General features: G+C 36.0%; 1 protein-coding gene across 1 annotated transcript; it reads left to right on the top strand.

The window, feature by feature from the left end:
* The first annotated feature begins 1,486 nt into the window (after positions 1–1,486).
* LOC110111560 (probable polygalacturonase At1g80170) lies at positions 1,487–3,207 on the top strand. The gene is made up of 6 exons (XM_028692850.1): positions 1,487–1,493; positions 1,613–1,820; positions 1,940–2,021; positions 2,127–2,235; positions 2,639–2,755; positions 2,974–3,207. Exons 2-6 carry the CDS (start codon positions 1,616–1,618, stop codon positions 3,205–3,207), a joined length of 747 nt encoding a protein of 248 aa, XP_028548683.1. The 5' UTR covers positions 1,487–1,493; positions 1,613–1,615.
* Positions 3,208–16,754: the final 13,547 nt, after the last annotated feature.

Here is a 16,754-nt window from a genome sequence, read left to right as displayed (position 1 = left end):
GATTTTGATATTACAAGGTGCCTGAGAATCCAAGGTTCTATCTATCTTGGTGTTGATATATACGAGTGAAAACAATGGTTAGACATCTATCTATCTTCGCTTTCTATAACTTTTCTTCTTTTCTTAAGAATTTCTCGATGACAAAACAATCACCTGAAAGGAATTTTTAGAAGAGAATATAGGTGTTGGCTAATTTAGAGAATACAAAAGAGTCATCATAACGTCTAAAATAAATTAGGCAAATGATAGGATTTACTAAATTTGAGATTTAAGACAATAGAAGAGAAAAAATGTTAAGATTTTGTATGATTTAAAATTACCATTTTAATTGTTTGGCATTATTTTGACTTCGTTTGAGATGGCTTTCTTGTTGCTTCTTAAAACATCTTTCTAATATAAAATTTTTAATTTTTTACTAAAAAGTTTTTTTTTACTAAAAAGTTGATTTAGAAGAAAAAAAGGCCGTCCAAAATAAAATTTTAGTTTAAATGCTGCTTAAAGCCTGCTACCTAACAACCTCTTAAAATTTAATTATAAGATTTATAGTGCTCCTCTTTCACATTCAAAATCAACACAATGTAGAGTTTTAACACCTTGAAAAAATTGGTATTTTCATTACCCTTTTTTGGTTGCTATTATCTTCCTTGAAATGTTAGAAATGGCAATATATTTGCATTGCAGATTAATTATTTTTAAATTATTTGTGTAGGAATTTGTATCAATCATACTTTTATATTTGATGGTTGCGGTTATTGCTGGAGCTTCCCCAGTTTATAATGTGATTACATACGGAGCAAGAGGAGATGGCAAGACAGATGACACTAATATAAATTTTGTAAATTGTTTCTTTAAATTTATGCATTCTTCTTCTTCTTCTTCTTAAGTTTCTTTTGTTTTATATTTTTAATAAAACATGCAAATATTTTTCTAACAAATTAGTTTGTTCTCAATAAAGGCTTTTTTGAATGCTTGGAAAGATGCCTGTGCAGATCCTAGAAATCCATATTTTGTTGTGACAGGCAAAGGAGGAAAGAACTATTTGCTAAGCAAAATAATATTTGAAGGGCCGTGTAGTTCTAGCTTGAAATTTTTGGTAATTATGTTACTTTTGATCATTCTACTATTTGGGTAAATATTATCTTTAGAAAGACAGTCATTATATCTAAATCAATCGAAATTTTGAATTGACAAGCAGATCAGTGGAGGACTTGTGGCCCCAAACAGATTGTGGACAAATCAAATCGATACGTGGATCGTATTCAAAAACATACCAAAAATAACTGTGCTCGGTAATGGTTTAATAGATGGCAAAGGCTCCATATGGTGGGATTGCTTGTCCAAAAATGTAAGCTGAGCTAGCTATTATTAGCAAATTCATTTATGATATTAATTATGCAATTAATTATTTGTGATTAGCCTTCAAATCTTTGCTTAACTAGTTTCTATTTTCTTCTCATGTTTTTTGCTGACAGCAATGCAAGGATGCACCATATGTAAGTATGAATATATCAATATTTCCAGTGTGCTTGATTGTCATCTATTGATTTATTTTTAACAGAATTCGTTTACTTTGTCCTCTTTTGAATGCAAAAAATTCTGATAATAACATTAGATAATGGAGTTTATGGGATGTGATTATCTTAGAGTGAAGAATCTTAACCTAAAGGACAGCCCTGGAAAGCATTTAGTGGTGTACAAAAGCGATTATGTAACGCTGAGCGGTCTCAAAATCACTTCTCCTGAGGACTCGCCAAATACTGATGGAATTCTTATCTCTGATTCCCAGCATGGCACCATCTCATACTCCACAATTGGAGTAGGTATGCCTTATACAAATTTCTTACATTTACATTGTTGATTGTACATCCTTGCCTCCATCCATATTTTGAATTTTTAATTATCATATATCATATAAAAATGAAAGTTTACTCATCTTCAGGAGATGACTGCATCGCAATCGGGCCACGTAGCTATGATATTAATGTGAGCCATATTACTTGCGGGCCTGGTCATGGAATAAGGTTCGTCATAAAATTTCTAATGAAATTTGTTTAATGTAGGTATTTTAGGCTCATGCATGGCTAAAGAGAAAAATACATAACGTTATTGTTTTAATTCATGTGCAGCATTGGAAGCCTTGGAAAAAATGGCGTTGAAGACAATGTTGAGGGAATTCATATCTCCAACAGCCACATTTTTAACACCCTTACTGGTATAAGGATTAAGACATGGCAGGTAGACAAAATCACAAACAAACAATAATTTTTTTTTGTTTTAAATTAACAGAGTATAACTTAATCACTCTTCTAATGTTACTTGCTATATTGCAAAAGTTATAAGTTAAGCTCACCTACTAATATGCTAATCCAGTATCGTCCGTCCGAACCAAATCATAGTTCTCTCTTAGGCTTTATTTGGGACGACTTTTTTACTGTTTCTTAAAGCAGCTTTTTAATACAAAAAATAAAAGCTGCTTCAAGAAGCAATAAGAAAGCCAAGTCTATAAGCAATTAACATAGTATAACTTTTATTTATGTATTGAAAAGCTGCTTCAAGAAGCAATAAGAAAGCCCTCCCAAACGAAGCCTTAAACTCATGCACAATAAATGCTAATTTCCTGTAATTGTGCATTTGATAGGGTGGGGCTGGTCATGCCAAGTCTATCTCCTATGAGAACATCAACTTCACTTCAGTTAAAGCAGGTGTCATAGTCATCGATCAGTACTACTGCCCCGAACTAAACTGTCCAAATAAGGTGAGCACTATACAACTAACTTTGGCTTCGTTTGGGACATCTTTCTTACTGCTTCTTAAATCAGCTTTTTAGTACAAAATTTTAAATTTTTTAACTTGAAAGCTGCTTTAAGAAGAGGTAATAAAGTCGTCCCAAATGAAGCCTTTATATCCTCATATTAATTAGCCTCTAACAATGAAACTTTTTTGTTCATTTGAATTTGATGATGATGATCAAAGACGGGAAATGTGGCGATAAGCGAGGTATCCTATCTGGGTTTGCAAGGAAGCTCAGTCAGTGATGTGGCAATCAAACTGGCTTGCAGCTCGAGCATGCCGTGCCGCGACATCACCATGAGTGAAGTGAGCTTTACTCCTCAACAAGCCAATATTCGTCTTCAATCTTATTGCATCAATACACAAGGAAGTGCAAGCGGGCATGTCACTCCTCAAACTCCCTGCCTGCAACATTAGCTATATTTGTAATCTTGATACTATCTGTGGGTTCAACATTTACATCTTTTGTTTGGAATTCAGTTTTTTTTTTCTTCTTGTTGGTGAGTCTGAGCTATACGCGGAATGAGATCATGTGGACATAATTAGTATCTTTTTGTGATTATCTATAGGTTCTTTCAAGTTATGTGCATATGGATTATTGAATAGTCTCAGATTAATAGTTTCGTTTTTTGATATGTTATTAATGGTATTTATCTATTTGCTTCACTTGTAAGGTTAGCGAGTGGTTTTTATTTATATACAAGGCTTAATTCGGGCGCTCATGATAGCTAGAATTTATTATTAGATCATTTCCAACTGAACTACATGTCATTGTATGCCATTCATGAATCACTGCATTTGAACTCCAAATTTCACGCCAAAAATCGGTGGGTGAACCGTACGTATTGGTGTCACATTGTTCATCAACTTAAAAAAATGATTATCTTCGTACTCTACTTAGTTTCACTAGAAGTGAACTAAATAAGAGAGAGATGATTACCTTCGCAAAGAAGCGTGTGAAAAAAGAAAAATGGAGTTCCATTTGAGATGAAATATCACATTTTGAAATTTTACGATATTTTAAAGTGAAAAATGTATTTTTAGGTTGGAGATATCTTATTTAATAATTTGGTAGTATAAACATAATTTTTTAAAACGTGATGTTTGAATAAAAAATTTGGTGGGACAAACACTTCACTCCGGTTTTGACCGGTCTAATGTTAAAGAGATTTTTGGATTTGAACGGACCGATTACCTGGCCAGTTCCCCATTGAACTGATATCAGTTCGGTCCAAATTTTAAAACAGTGGATAAAATAGGTTAGCTTTAGGCTTGTGAAAAGGGCTTGCTGAATTGATTTGAGATAATTTTAAAGAGACATGCATTAATTGTTTTGCTAAATGTTCTGATCCTCTTAAAATAAATTTAAATTTAGTATAAGACATTTAAATTTTTAATTTGTTATAACAATTTTTTTTTAATTATTTTTTTTAGATTTTGTATATTCTATTTGTTGGGTTAAATTTTATTTTTGGTAACTTTTTTTTTTTGGCCTCTTGCTTTAGAACTTTTTCCCATCTAAGAGATATTTAATTAATTTGATAATTGATAATTATATTTAGACTAAGCATAAACTCCACATAAAAAAAAGAAAGATTTTATTCCTATTATTGCGGGCTAGAATATTTGTGAGACGATAAAGTAAGAGAATTTTTCGTCCTAATGTTATACGGATACCTAACACACTAACATAGAAATAGAAATACTAGGGTTTTAACGAGTAAAATCAATGATGAAGGCTGGGCAAAAATCAGACAGTAGTAGAACATTAGTTCGACGCTTATTGGGACAAAATCTGGCGATGGTGGGTTGTCAGGCAGAAGTGCCTTGATGGTCGATGGCTGGTTGATGGTCGAGACTGCCAATAGTAGGAGGAAATTCGTCAATGGTCGATGGTCTGGCTGAAGTCCAGCGATGGTATGTGGCTGGGCAGAAGTTCAGCAACGGTCGATGACCGGGCGGTGATCAAGGAATCTGGTGGCAAAAGAGCTTATGAATTTCTCTTCCTCACTTCTCTTCTTTCTCTTGCTTGCTCTCCTCCCTTTCAATGAAAAATGAGAGGTATGTCATTTGGTCATCCGATTAATATTCTATAGCTTCCAAATAGGCTTTGATCATTTGATTTGGACTCATTTGGGCTTGGTTGGACCAAATTTGGTGTCGTTGAGCTCATCTCTTTGAGATGCTCAATTTGACTATAACTTGTTGAAATCGGAGTTCAAATGTTCCTGATTAAAATTTTTGAAGCCTGCAACTCATATATTGCATCAATATTAGCGCTGAATCAATATAATTTTTGGAAGACATGCCACCTATCAATCTAGGCTTTCTTAATGTTTGTTTTGATAGTGAAAACTACGTACCAACCTATCAAGATGGGATCAACCTTACTCTAAGGTCAAAATTGCACGTGTCCAAACCTCCATCGAATTTTTTTTAGACAATTAGGGGATTGGAACCAGGGTGAGATGTGAGAAATTTCTTTATGTTGACCACTATGACAGAGACCCATCCTGCATCAGATTTGAATCACTCCATCTAACCTGCCACCTATCCCTACAAGGCTACAATGCACAATTAAACTTGCAAAATTTATAATATTTTAATTTTTTTAATTGGTAAAGATAAGCATTATTTATTTAAAATTAGTGGGGTAGTTTCACAAATCTTTATGAATATTTTGTAGTCGAGCACGGGCCCACCATACTTACAAAGGAAAATTTCCGATATTTTCCCCGTTAAAAATTTACATTAGGGTCAGTTTGGGACGGCTGCAGCTGTTGGTATAGTAGGTTGTAAAGTTGTTGCAAAAAAAACTGCTTTTTGAAATTGTTGTATAGAAATTAATATAATTTATTTGGGAAGTATAACTATTAATCTGTTGTGCTGCAGCTGTATGTTAAAAATTTACATTAATACCCTTATATCTTGATATAAAAGATAATAACTTATATGTAATTTTTTTTAATTGATAACAAACTAACAATAAAAAAATCAGATCTAATTTTTACAAATAATTTATTAGTTTTTAACATTGTACTATCAAAGTTTAAAAATAATCTGCTTGATGGGTAAAGGCCATTCCTCTTAGATGCCAAGCTTCTCTGCTTTGAGAACAGAGAAGAACACAACTCTCCTTGGCCTATTGGTTGAGAGCTTAGGCTTCCAACTAAGAGGTACAAGGTTCGAGTCTTTGTGCATGCGTTGTGTGTGTGAGTTTGCCTTAAATGACCTAAATGTCCCAATAAAAAAAAAAGAACAGAGAAGAATATGCGGAGATGAGGGGAGGGCTCTCGTCTCCTTTACTAGATTCCACTAACCGGCAACCAGACAGGCTTCATCCACCTCAGCCTATTTTTTATGGCAAGGGCATCTCCAACCGATAACTTCATTTTTCACGGTAAAGTAACACAAAACTTCAAAATGGCGTGGTGATTCTCCAATCGAATGCCATTTTAAGTGTTTCTAGAAAGATAACGATCGCTCTCTCTTTCCGGTTGAGAGCAGAAAATGGCGTGAGTGAACAGTGCCACGCCAATATTGGCATCGCACTGTTCACCTGCAATTAAATGGCGGAAATTTCCGCGTTCGATTGGATGGACGGATCATACACTCATTTAGCGTTCAGTTAGAGATGATCTTAGACGATCTAATGTCCCCAAAAAAAAAAAAAAAAAAAACCTTAGACGATCTAGCATCACAAGTGGTCAGCGGCATTGATCTGATAAGATCGGTGTCAGATCTAACTCACCGAAGTGGATTATCTTTCCCGTCGGCAGCTGGATATCCAGAAAGACGTCGTTTCAACTCGACTTCCGGAGATCAAAAAAGACGCCGTTTTCAATTGCTTTGTCACTTCTTACAGACGATATATCGTCGACCTTCCGATTTTAAATCCCACTCCCTCTCCAAATCTCCAAACCCTAAACATCCATCCTGTCCCTTCTGCATCGGTTGCGAGCACGACTGTGCTCCAGAGATTTTTCGCATTTCGCGTGACACTGGCGACTTCATGATCGGACGGTGGAGATGAGAAGGTGTAGTGGTTTCACTGGAGGGGAGAATCGTGGATTGCAGAACTTTATGAGGACGAAGACGACGGACCTTTTCACAACGATGACATTTACGTATTTTTATCACATCCGAACCACGGAAAGCAGGAAAACGTGGGAGGCCTTTTCAGGACGCAAAAAGCAACGGCGGGAAGCAAAAATTTTTAAGACGGAGCAGGAACTCAGGCTTGGATTGGGACGGCTTCACGGCTACGCTGCTTTAAAAAAAATTGTTAAATGCTCGTTTGGGGCATTGCGGTAGAACCACGTTAGAAAAATTTTTGCTGCCTGTGGCTTACTTCCCGCGACCTTTGGCAACCTCCCGCGGTCCGCTGCTTCCCCCTGCTTCCCGTGGTTTTGAAGGGAAACAATGCCGTAAATGCCCCCATTTGTGCGAAACTGCTTCTCTCTCGTTGTCGGCGTTGTCATTTTCTTTTCCTTTACTTTTATCAATCTCTAACAGCATTACCCCGAATCCATACACATCACATTTCTCACTCACCCTCAAGCTCCCGCACGAAAGCTCCGGCGCCGCGTACCCAAACACGCTCTGCCCAGTGCCCTGTCGCTCCGGTCGAGGCCCGAGCAATCGAATCAGTCCAAAATCAGCCACCTTTGCTTCGCCGCCGGCGTCGAGGAGGATATTGCTCGGCTTCACGTTGTAGTGGATTATCGGCGGACGGAAGGCGCGGTGGAGATAAGATAATCCTCGCGCTGTACCGAGCGCGATGTGGAAACGTCTTCTCGTTCCAAAATCCAACACGGATTCTTTTTCAACTTTCTCTGTTCCTCGTTCGCATGTGGCTTCCCGTGAAAGGGCAATTCAGCTGCTTCTCCTCCACTGCTGAGATGGGGAAACCCGGTGGCATCGTCTTCTCGTTACTATCGTTCCTTCTCCTCCTTCCTTTATCGAGGGCCTTCTACCTTCCTGGTGTTGCTCCCAGCGATTTCCAGAGTGTAATATTCAACTGTTACTCTAATGTTGACCCGGATCTAGCTAGGGGTTTGGTTGCTTTCTGATTTTCTTTTGGAGATCTAGGCTTCCGGTTTATTTTTTATGTTTCCAGATTTTAGATGCGTGGATTTCTATGGTAGGTTCGGCATGCTGCGTGCTGCTTGAATCCAGCACTTTTTATCCTTACTCATTTCCTTTCGTTGAGCTTGGGGATCCAGCTCTGAATTCGCTGCGTTTTCTATTTCCACCTTTTTTGGCTGAAGGGAACGTCTGCTTGGAACTTAACTAATATTGCTTTCTGTTTTATATGGGTTTCCCTTTGTTACGTTTTGCCCTGCTTGCCAAAGTTGTGGGAGGGCTTGGTTCCTGTTCTTGTCGAATTGAGCTGCGTTGTTTTGTACTCTGACTGCATATTTTGGTGTGAAGCGAAGGATGCGGATTCCAGTTTAGGGATCCGCTCTGTTCTTACTATCTGCACTATCTGGATACGTCAAGTTTTCTTACGTGCAATCAAAAAGTAATCATTAGGATACTTTTTGTATTTATCATGTTTTATGTAACTTTGCTGCTTGCACATGGATCTAACTGTTTGACATGTTCTATTGATAATCCTTTCCTGTTAGTGTGGGTTCCAACCTTTCTACATACATACACCAGACACACACATACTCACTAAAAAATTATTTCATTTTTTTTTTTCTGGCTGTTTTGTTTAGGGAGGAATTAAACAGGTGTTGATATAGAGGATGACTCTAGAGCGATATTTAAGTTATCAAGGCTTCCAAACATAAATTAAGCTCTGTAAACAAGATCAATTTGTCGAGTTTGTTTTTTGTGGTTATATTGTACTTAATTTCAGTAATTTTTATTTTATTTTTATTTTTTCTGATTAACAGGTTATTCTTTCAATTGCAAATACCTGCATATCCTACACATAAACTACTTTGATAAAGTGGATAAAATATTAATTTAAAATTATTATTTTGTTATCTTATACATTTTTTATTTTCTTACATTTATACAAATTTTTTAATGTTTTAAATATTAAATATCAATAGTGTTCTATTATCAAATAATACATTGATGAATAGTCAAATTTTGAAACTATTATAAAGTAATGATTGAGAATCTAAAATTTGAAGAAATTATTTTGAAGAATGACAGAAAAAATTAAGTTAAAAATTTAAAATATTTTGAAATTTGTTGAAGGTTTCTACTGAAATTATCTCACAGTTGTTATTTATATACATCTCCAGGTGACAACTCAACACAACTTGGATGGGAGTGAAAATATAGATAGATAGCATGTTGGATTAGGATGTATAAAGTAATAGTCGTGAGTTATTTCTTTATATTTTCAGTTTAAACACCTCAGGGAGAATCATCGCAATTGGCTTTGTTCATTCTGAATGATTATTCTTTATGTTCCTTTCACATTACTCTAATGGCAAAGTATATTTTGTTTGTTGAACTGTTGCTTTCCTCCAGCCTAACAGAATTGAGCTAATTTGAGACCACACCAAAGAACAAACATGAAGGTTACTTTATTATTCTTTTAGATGGACAAAGACATAAAGTCCAATCTCTTTATAAATCTTAGATAATGCATCAACATACTGATAGGAAATACTTGAGTTCGCAAGTAACCCTAAGGGAATACTTGTGTTCGTAAGCAAGCCTATCACTAATTGGAGGAAAACAGCGAGAAATAAGCAAAACCTGGGCGAAATCAGCCCCAAAACGATAGATTGCAATAAGGGAAGCTAAGCAAAACAACACAAAAGCAAGATACAAGTGATCCTCAATTCGAGAGGAGGATCGTTCTCTCCCAATCTCTAGACAAGATGCCTAGATCCCAAGACGCCAAAGAAATTCCAAGAGAAGAATAAAACAAAGCATGAAAACTAGCCGTAGACCAATCTCCTTCATAATACCATTAGTTTCCTAATACAAACCTAATTCAAATCTATCTCATTCAAAAATTCCCTCTCTCCCCTAGATGCCCACTCCTTCCCAAAAAACCCTGGTTTTGGATTTTGTTTTTCTTCACTCTATTATGTGGTTTAGACTTCCCAACTTGATTGATGATAAGAAAATCATATGATATGTCAATTTTGATATAAAAAGTCTTCATGTTTTAATGTTTTTGGGGATGATCATTTATTTTATTAAGTTATAGATTTTCACATTAAGCTTTTGTTTTATTTGTTGAAGGTTTCTACTGAAATTATCTCACAGTTGTTATTTATATACATCTCCAGGTGACAACTCAACACAACTTGGATGGGAGTGAAAATATAGATAGATAGCATGTTGGATTAGGATGTATAAAGTAATAGTCGTGAGTTATTTCTTTATATTTTCAGTTTAAACACCTCAGGGAGAATCATCGCAATTGGCTTTGTTCATTCTGAATGATTATTCTTTATGTTCCTTTCACATTACTCTAATGGCAAAGTATATTTTGTTTGTTGAACTGTTGCTTTCCTCCAGCCTAACAGAATTGAGCTAATTTGAGACCACACCAAAGAACAAACATGAAGGTTACTTTATTATTCTTTTAGATGGACAAAGACATAAAGTCCAATCTCTTTATAAATCTTAGATAATGCATCAACATACTGATAGGAAATACTTGAGTTCGCAAGTAACCCTAAGGGAATACTTGTGTTCGTAAGCAAGCCTATCACTAATTGGAGGAAAACAGCGAGAAATAAGCAAAACCTGGGCGAAATCAGCCCCAAAACGATAGATTGCAATAAGGGAAGCTAAGCAAAACAACACAAAAGCAAGATACAAGTGATCCTCAATTCGAGAGGAGGATCGTTCTCTCCCAATCTCTAGACAAGATGCCTAGATCCCAAGACGCCAAAGAAATTCCAAGAGAAGAATAAAACAAAGCATGAAAACTAGCCGTAGACCAATCTCCTTCATAATACCATTAGTTTCCTAATACAAACCTAATTCAAATCTATCTCATTCAAAAATTCCCTCTCTCCCCTAGATGCCCACTCCTTCCCAAAAAACCCTGGTTTTGGATTTTGTTTTTCTTCACTCTATTATGTGGTTTAGACTTCCCAACTTGATTGATGATAAGAAAATCATATGATATGTCAATTTTGATATAAAAAGTCTTCATGTTTTAATGTTTTTGGGGATGATCATTTATTTTATTAAGTTATAGATTTTCACATTAAGCTTTTGTTTTATTTGTTGAAGGTTTCTACTGAAATTATCTCACAGTTGTTATTTATATACATCTCCAGGTGACAACTCAACACAACTTGGATGGGAGTGAAAATATAGATAGATAGCATGTTGGATTAGGATGTATAAAGTAATAGTCGTGAGTTATTTCTTTATATTTTCAGTTTAAACACCTCAGGGAGAATCATCGCAATTGGCTTTGTTCATTCTGAATGATTATTCTTTATGTTCCTTTCACATTACTCTAATGGCAAAGTATATTTTGTTTGTTGAACTGTTGCTTTCCTCCAGCCTAACAGAATTGAGCTAATTTGAGACCACACCAAAGAACAAACATGAAGGTTACTTTATTATTCTTTTAGATGGACAAAGACATAAAGTCCAATCTCTTTATAAATCTTAGATAATGCATCAACATACTGATAGGAAATACTTGAGTTCGCAAGTAACCCTAAGGGAATACTTGTGTTCGTAAGCAAGCCTATCACTAATTGGAGGAAAACAGCGAGAAATAAGCAAAACCTGGGCGAAATCAGCCCCAAAACGATAGATTGCAATAAGGGAAGCTAAGCAAAACAACACAAAAGCAAGATACAAGTGATCCTCAATTCGAGAGGAGGATCGTTCTCTCCCAATCTCTAGACAAGATGCCTAGATCCCAAGACGCCAAAGAAATTCCAAGAGAAGAATAAAACAAAGCATGAAAACTAGCCGTAGACCAATCTCCTTCATAATACCATTAGTTTCCTAATACAAACCTAATTCAAATCTATCTCATTCAAAAATTCCCTCTCTCCCCTAGATGCCCACTCCTTCCCAAAAAACCCTGGTTTTGGATTTTGTTTTTCTTCACTCTATTATGTGGTTTAGACTTCCCAACTTGATTGATGATAAGAAAATCATATGATATGTCAATTTTGATATAAAAAGTCTTCATGTTTTAATGTTTTTGGGGATGATCATTTATTTTATTAAGTTATAGATTTTCACATTAAGCTTTTGTTTTATTTGTTGAAGGTTTCTACTGAAATTATCTCACAGTTGTTATTTATATACATCTCCAGGTGACAACTCAACACAACTTGGATGGGAGTGAAAATATAGATAGATAGCATGTTGGATTAGGATGTATAAAGTAATAGTCGTGAGTTATTTCTTTATATTTTCAGTTTAAACACCTCAGGGAGAATCATCGCAATTGGCTTTGTTCATTCTGAATGATTATTCTTTATGTTCCTTTCACATTACTCTAATGGCAAAGTATATTTTGTTTGTTGAACTGTTGCTTTCCTCCAGCCTAACAGAATTGAGCTAATTTGAGACCACACCAAAGAACAAACATGAAGGTTACTTTATTATTCTTTTAGATGGACAAAGACATAAAGTCCAATCTCTTTATAAATCTTAGATAATGCATCAACATACTGATAGGAAATACTTGAGTTCGCAAGTAACCCTAAGGGAATACTTGTGTTCGTAAGCAAGCCTATCACTAATTGGAGGAAAACAGCGAGAAATAAGCAAAACCTGGGCGAAATCAGCCCCAAAACGATAGATTGCAATAAGGGAAGCTAAGCAAAACAACACAAAAGCAAGATACAAGTGATCCTCAATTCGAGAGGAGGATCGTTCTCTCCCAATCTCTAGACAAGATGCCTAGATCCCAAGACGCCAAAGAAATTCCAAGAGAAGAATAAAACAAAGCATGAAAACTAGCCGTAGACCAATCTCCTTCATAATACCATTAGTTTCCTAATACAAACCTAATTCAAATCTATCTCATTCAAAAATTCCCTCTCTCCCCTAGATGCCCACTCCTTCCCAAAAAACCCTGGTTTTGGATTTTGTTTTTCTTCACTCTATTATGTGGTTTAGACTTCCCAACTTGATTGATGATAAGAAAATCATATGATATGTCAATTTTGATATAAAAAGTCTTCATGTTTTAATGTTTTTGGGGATGATCATTTATTTTATTAAGTTATAGATTTTCACATTAAGCTTTTGTTTTATTTGTTGAAGGTTTCTACTGAAATTATCTCACAGTTGTTATTTATATACATCTCCAGGTGACAACTCAACACAACTTGGATGGGAGTGAAAATATAGATAGATAGCATGTTGGATTAGGATGTATAAAGTAATAGTCGTGAGTTATTTCTTTATATTTTCAGTTTAAACACCTCAGGGAGAATCATCGCAATTGGCTTTGTTCATTCTGAATGATTATTCTTTATGTTCCTTTCACATTACTCTAATGGCAAAGTATATTTTGTTTGTTGAACTGTTGCTTTCCTCCAGCCTAACAGAATTGAGCTAATTTGAGACCACACCAAAGAACAAACATGAAGGTTACTTTATTATTCTTTTAGATGGACAAAGACATAAAGTCCAATCTCTTTATAAATCTTAGATAATGCATCAACATACTGATAGGAAATACTTGAGTTCGCAAGTAACCCTAAGGGAATACTTGTGTTCGTAAGCAAGCCTATCACTAATTGGAGGAAAACAGCGAGAAATAAGCAAAACCTGGGCGAAATCAGCCCCAAAACGATAGATTGCAATAAGGGAAGCTAAGCAAAACAACACAAAAGCAAGATACAAGTGATCCTCAATTCGAGAGGAGGATCGTTCTCTCCCAATCTCTAGACAAGATGCCTAGATCCCAAGACGCCAAAGAAATTCCAAGAGAAGAATAAAACAAAGCATGAAAACTAGCCGTAGACCAATCTCCTTCATAATACCATTAGTTTCCTAATACAAACCTAATTCAAATCTATCTCATTCAAAAATTCCCTCTCTCCCCTAGATGCCCACTCCTTCCCAAAAAACCCTGGTTTTGGATTTTGTTTTTCTTCACTCTATTATGTGGTTTAGACTTCCCAACTTGATTGATGATAAGAAAATCATATGATATGTCAATTTTGATATAAAAAGTCTTCATGTTTTAATGTTTTTGGGGATGATCATTTATTTTATTAAGTTATAGATTTTCACATTAAGCTTTTGTTTTATTTGTTGAAGGTTTCTACTGAAATTATCTCACAGTTGTTATTTATATACATCTCCAGGTGACAACTCAACACAACTTGGATGGGAGTGAAAATATAGATAGATAGCATGTTGGATTAGGATGTATAAAGTAATAGTCGTGAGTTATTTCTTTATATTTTCAGTTTAAACACCTCAGGGAGAATCATCGCAATTGGCTTTGTTCATTCTGAATGATTATTCTTTATGTTCCTTTCACATTACTCTAATGGCAAAGTATATTTTGTTTGTTGAACTGTTGCTTTCCTCCAGCCTAACAGAATTGAGCTAATTTGAGACCACACCAAAGAACAAACATGAAGGTTACTTTATTATTCTTTTAGATGGACAAAGACATAAAGTCCAATCTCTTTATAAATCTTAGATAATGCATCAACATACTGATAGGAAATACTTGAGTTCGCAAGTAACCCTAAGGGAATACTTGTGTTCGTAAGCAAGCCTATCACTAATTGGAGGAAAACAGCGAGAAATAAGCAAAACCTGGGCGAAATCAGCCCCAAAACGATAGATTGCAATAAGGGAAGCTAAGCAAAACAACACAAAAGCAAGATACAAGTGATCCTCAATTCGAGAGGAGGATCGTTCTCTCCCAATCTCTAGACAAGATGCCTAGATCCCAAGACGCCAAAGAAATTCCAAGAGAAGAATAAAACAAAGCATGAAAACTAGCCGTAGACCAATCTCCTTCATAATACCATTAGTTTCCTAATACAAACCTAATTCAAATCTATCTCATTCAAAAATTCCCTCTCTCCCCTAGATGCCCACTCCTTCCCAAAAAACCCTGGTTTTGGATTTTGTTTTTCTTCACTCTATTATGTGGTTTAGACTTCCCAACTTGATTGATGATAAGAAAATCATATGATATGTCAATTTTGATATAAAAAGTCTTCATGTTTTAATGTTTTTGGGGATGATCATTTATTTTATTAAGTTATAGATTTTCACATTAAGCTTTTGTTTTATTTGTTGAAGGTTTCTACTGAAATTATCTCACAGTTGTTATTTATATACATCTCCAGGTGACAACTCAACACAACTTGGATGGGAGTGAAAATATAGATAGATAGCATGTTGGATTAGGATGTATAAAGTAATAGTCGTGAGTTATTTCTTTATATTTTCAGTTTAAACACCTCAGGGAGAATCATCGCAATTGGCTTTGTTCATTCTGAATGATTATTCTTTATGTTCCTTTCACATTACTCTAATGGCAAAGTATATTTTGTTTGTTGAACTGTTGCTTTCCTCCAGCCTAACAGAATTGAGCTAATTTGAGACCACACCAAAGAACAAACATGAAGGTTACTTTATTATTCTTTTAGATGGACAAAGACATAAAGTCCAATCTCTTTATAAATCTTAGATAATGCATCAACATACTGATAGGAAATACTTGAGTTCGCAAGTAACCCTAAGGGAATACTTGTGTTCGTAAGCAAGCCTATCACTAATTGGAGGAAAACAGCGAGAAATAAGCAAAACCTGGGCGAAATCAGCCCCAAAACGATAGATTGCAATAAGGGAAGCTAAGCAAAACAACACAAAAGCAAGATACAAGTGATCCTCAATTCGAGAGGAGGATCGTTCTCTCCCAATCTCTAGACAAGATGCCTAGATCCCAAGACGCCAAAGAAATTCCAAGAGAAGAATAAAACAAAGCATGAAAACTAGCCGTAGACCAATCTCCTTCATAATACCATTAGTTTCCTAATACAAACCTAATTCAAATCTATCTCATTCAAAAATTCCCTCTCTCCCCTAGATGCCCACTCCTTCCCAAAAATCCCATGCGAGCCCCATATCTGAGCGGAATCAAAGGGGGCGGAACCTTGTTCCGCCTCCTGTAATATCGAGCCAGCCTCTGGGCTGGCTCCTTGGCCGGTTCAGGATGAACCGGCCTATCAATACCGTCATCCCAAAGAATCACCTTATCCTCAAGGTGAAAACTAGGAAACTGCTGTTTCACCCTCTCGTACGGCTCCCATGTGGCATCGTAGTCCAGTAGATTCTTCCACTTGATCATCACATCTTTTGCTACCTCTTCTTTTTGACGAACCCCCATCAAGTCTAAGGGTTCCATAATCACCTCAAAATCCTTTGTAAATGTGGATGGTAACTCGGAGCTGGCTGTGTAATCTCCAATAGCTCTTCTCAGCTGTGACATATGAAAAACTGGATAAATAGTCACCGTGGGTGGTAGTTTCAGCCGATATGCTACTGCTCCGATTTTTTTTCTTCAATATTTCATAAGGTCCAAAGTATCTTGGAGCGAGCTTTTCATTTCTCCTGTTGACGATTGTCTTCTGCCGGTATGGTCGGAGCTTTGAAAACACTTTCTCTCCTGCTTCAAACTTGATGTCCTTCCTATGCCCATCAGCCTGTTTCTTCATAATCTGTTGAGCTCTCAGTAGATGTTTCTTCAATTCCTCTAACACTCGATCCCTCTCCTCCAAGTACCCCTCCACTGAAGAAACTGGAATATTGCTACTCCCAAAGTGCACTAAGTGAGGGGGTCCCTTCCATACAGAACCTTGAATGGAGTCATCTGTGAAGCCGAGTGAAAAGAGGTGTTGTACCAATACTCTTCCCAAGTCAGCCACTTGGCCCAAAGCTTGCGTGTCTCCGACACAAAACATCTCAAGTAGGTCTCTAAGCTCTTATTGACCACCTCCGTTTGGCCATCTGTCTGC

Source organism: Dendrobium catenatum, unplaced genomic scaffold (assembly GCF_001605985.2).
Source record: "Dendrobium catenatum unplaced genomic scaffold, ASM160598v2 fragScaff_scaffold_167, whole genome shotgun sequence".
Taxonomy (NCBI): domain Eukaryota; kingdom Viridiplantae; phylum Streptophyta; class Magnoliopsida; order Asparagales; family Orchidaceae; genus Dendrobium; species Dendrobium catenatum.
This window is presented reverse-complemented; position numbering and strand designations above follow the sequence as displayed.

Coding starts and splice junctions, on each gene's coding strand:
- LOC110111560 (XM_028692850.1), top strand. CDS start 1,616: ATGGAGTTTATGGGATGTGATTATCTTAGAGTGAAGAATCTTAACCTA. Junction 1,821..1,939: donor ATACTCCACAATTGGAGTAG/GTATGCCTTATA, acceptor ACTCATCTTCAG/GAGATGACTGCATCGCAATC. Junction 2,236..2,638: donor TAAGGATTAAGACATGGCAG/GTAGACAAAATC, acceptor TGCATTTGATAG/GGTGGGGCTGGTCATGCCAA.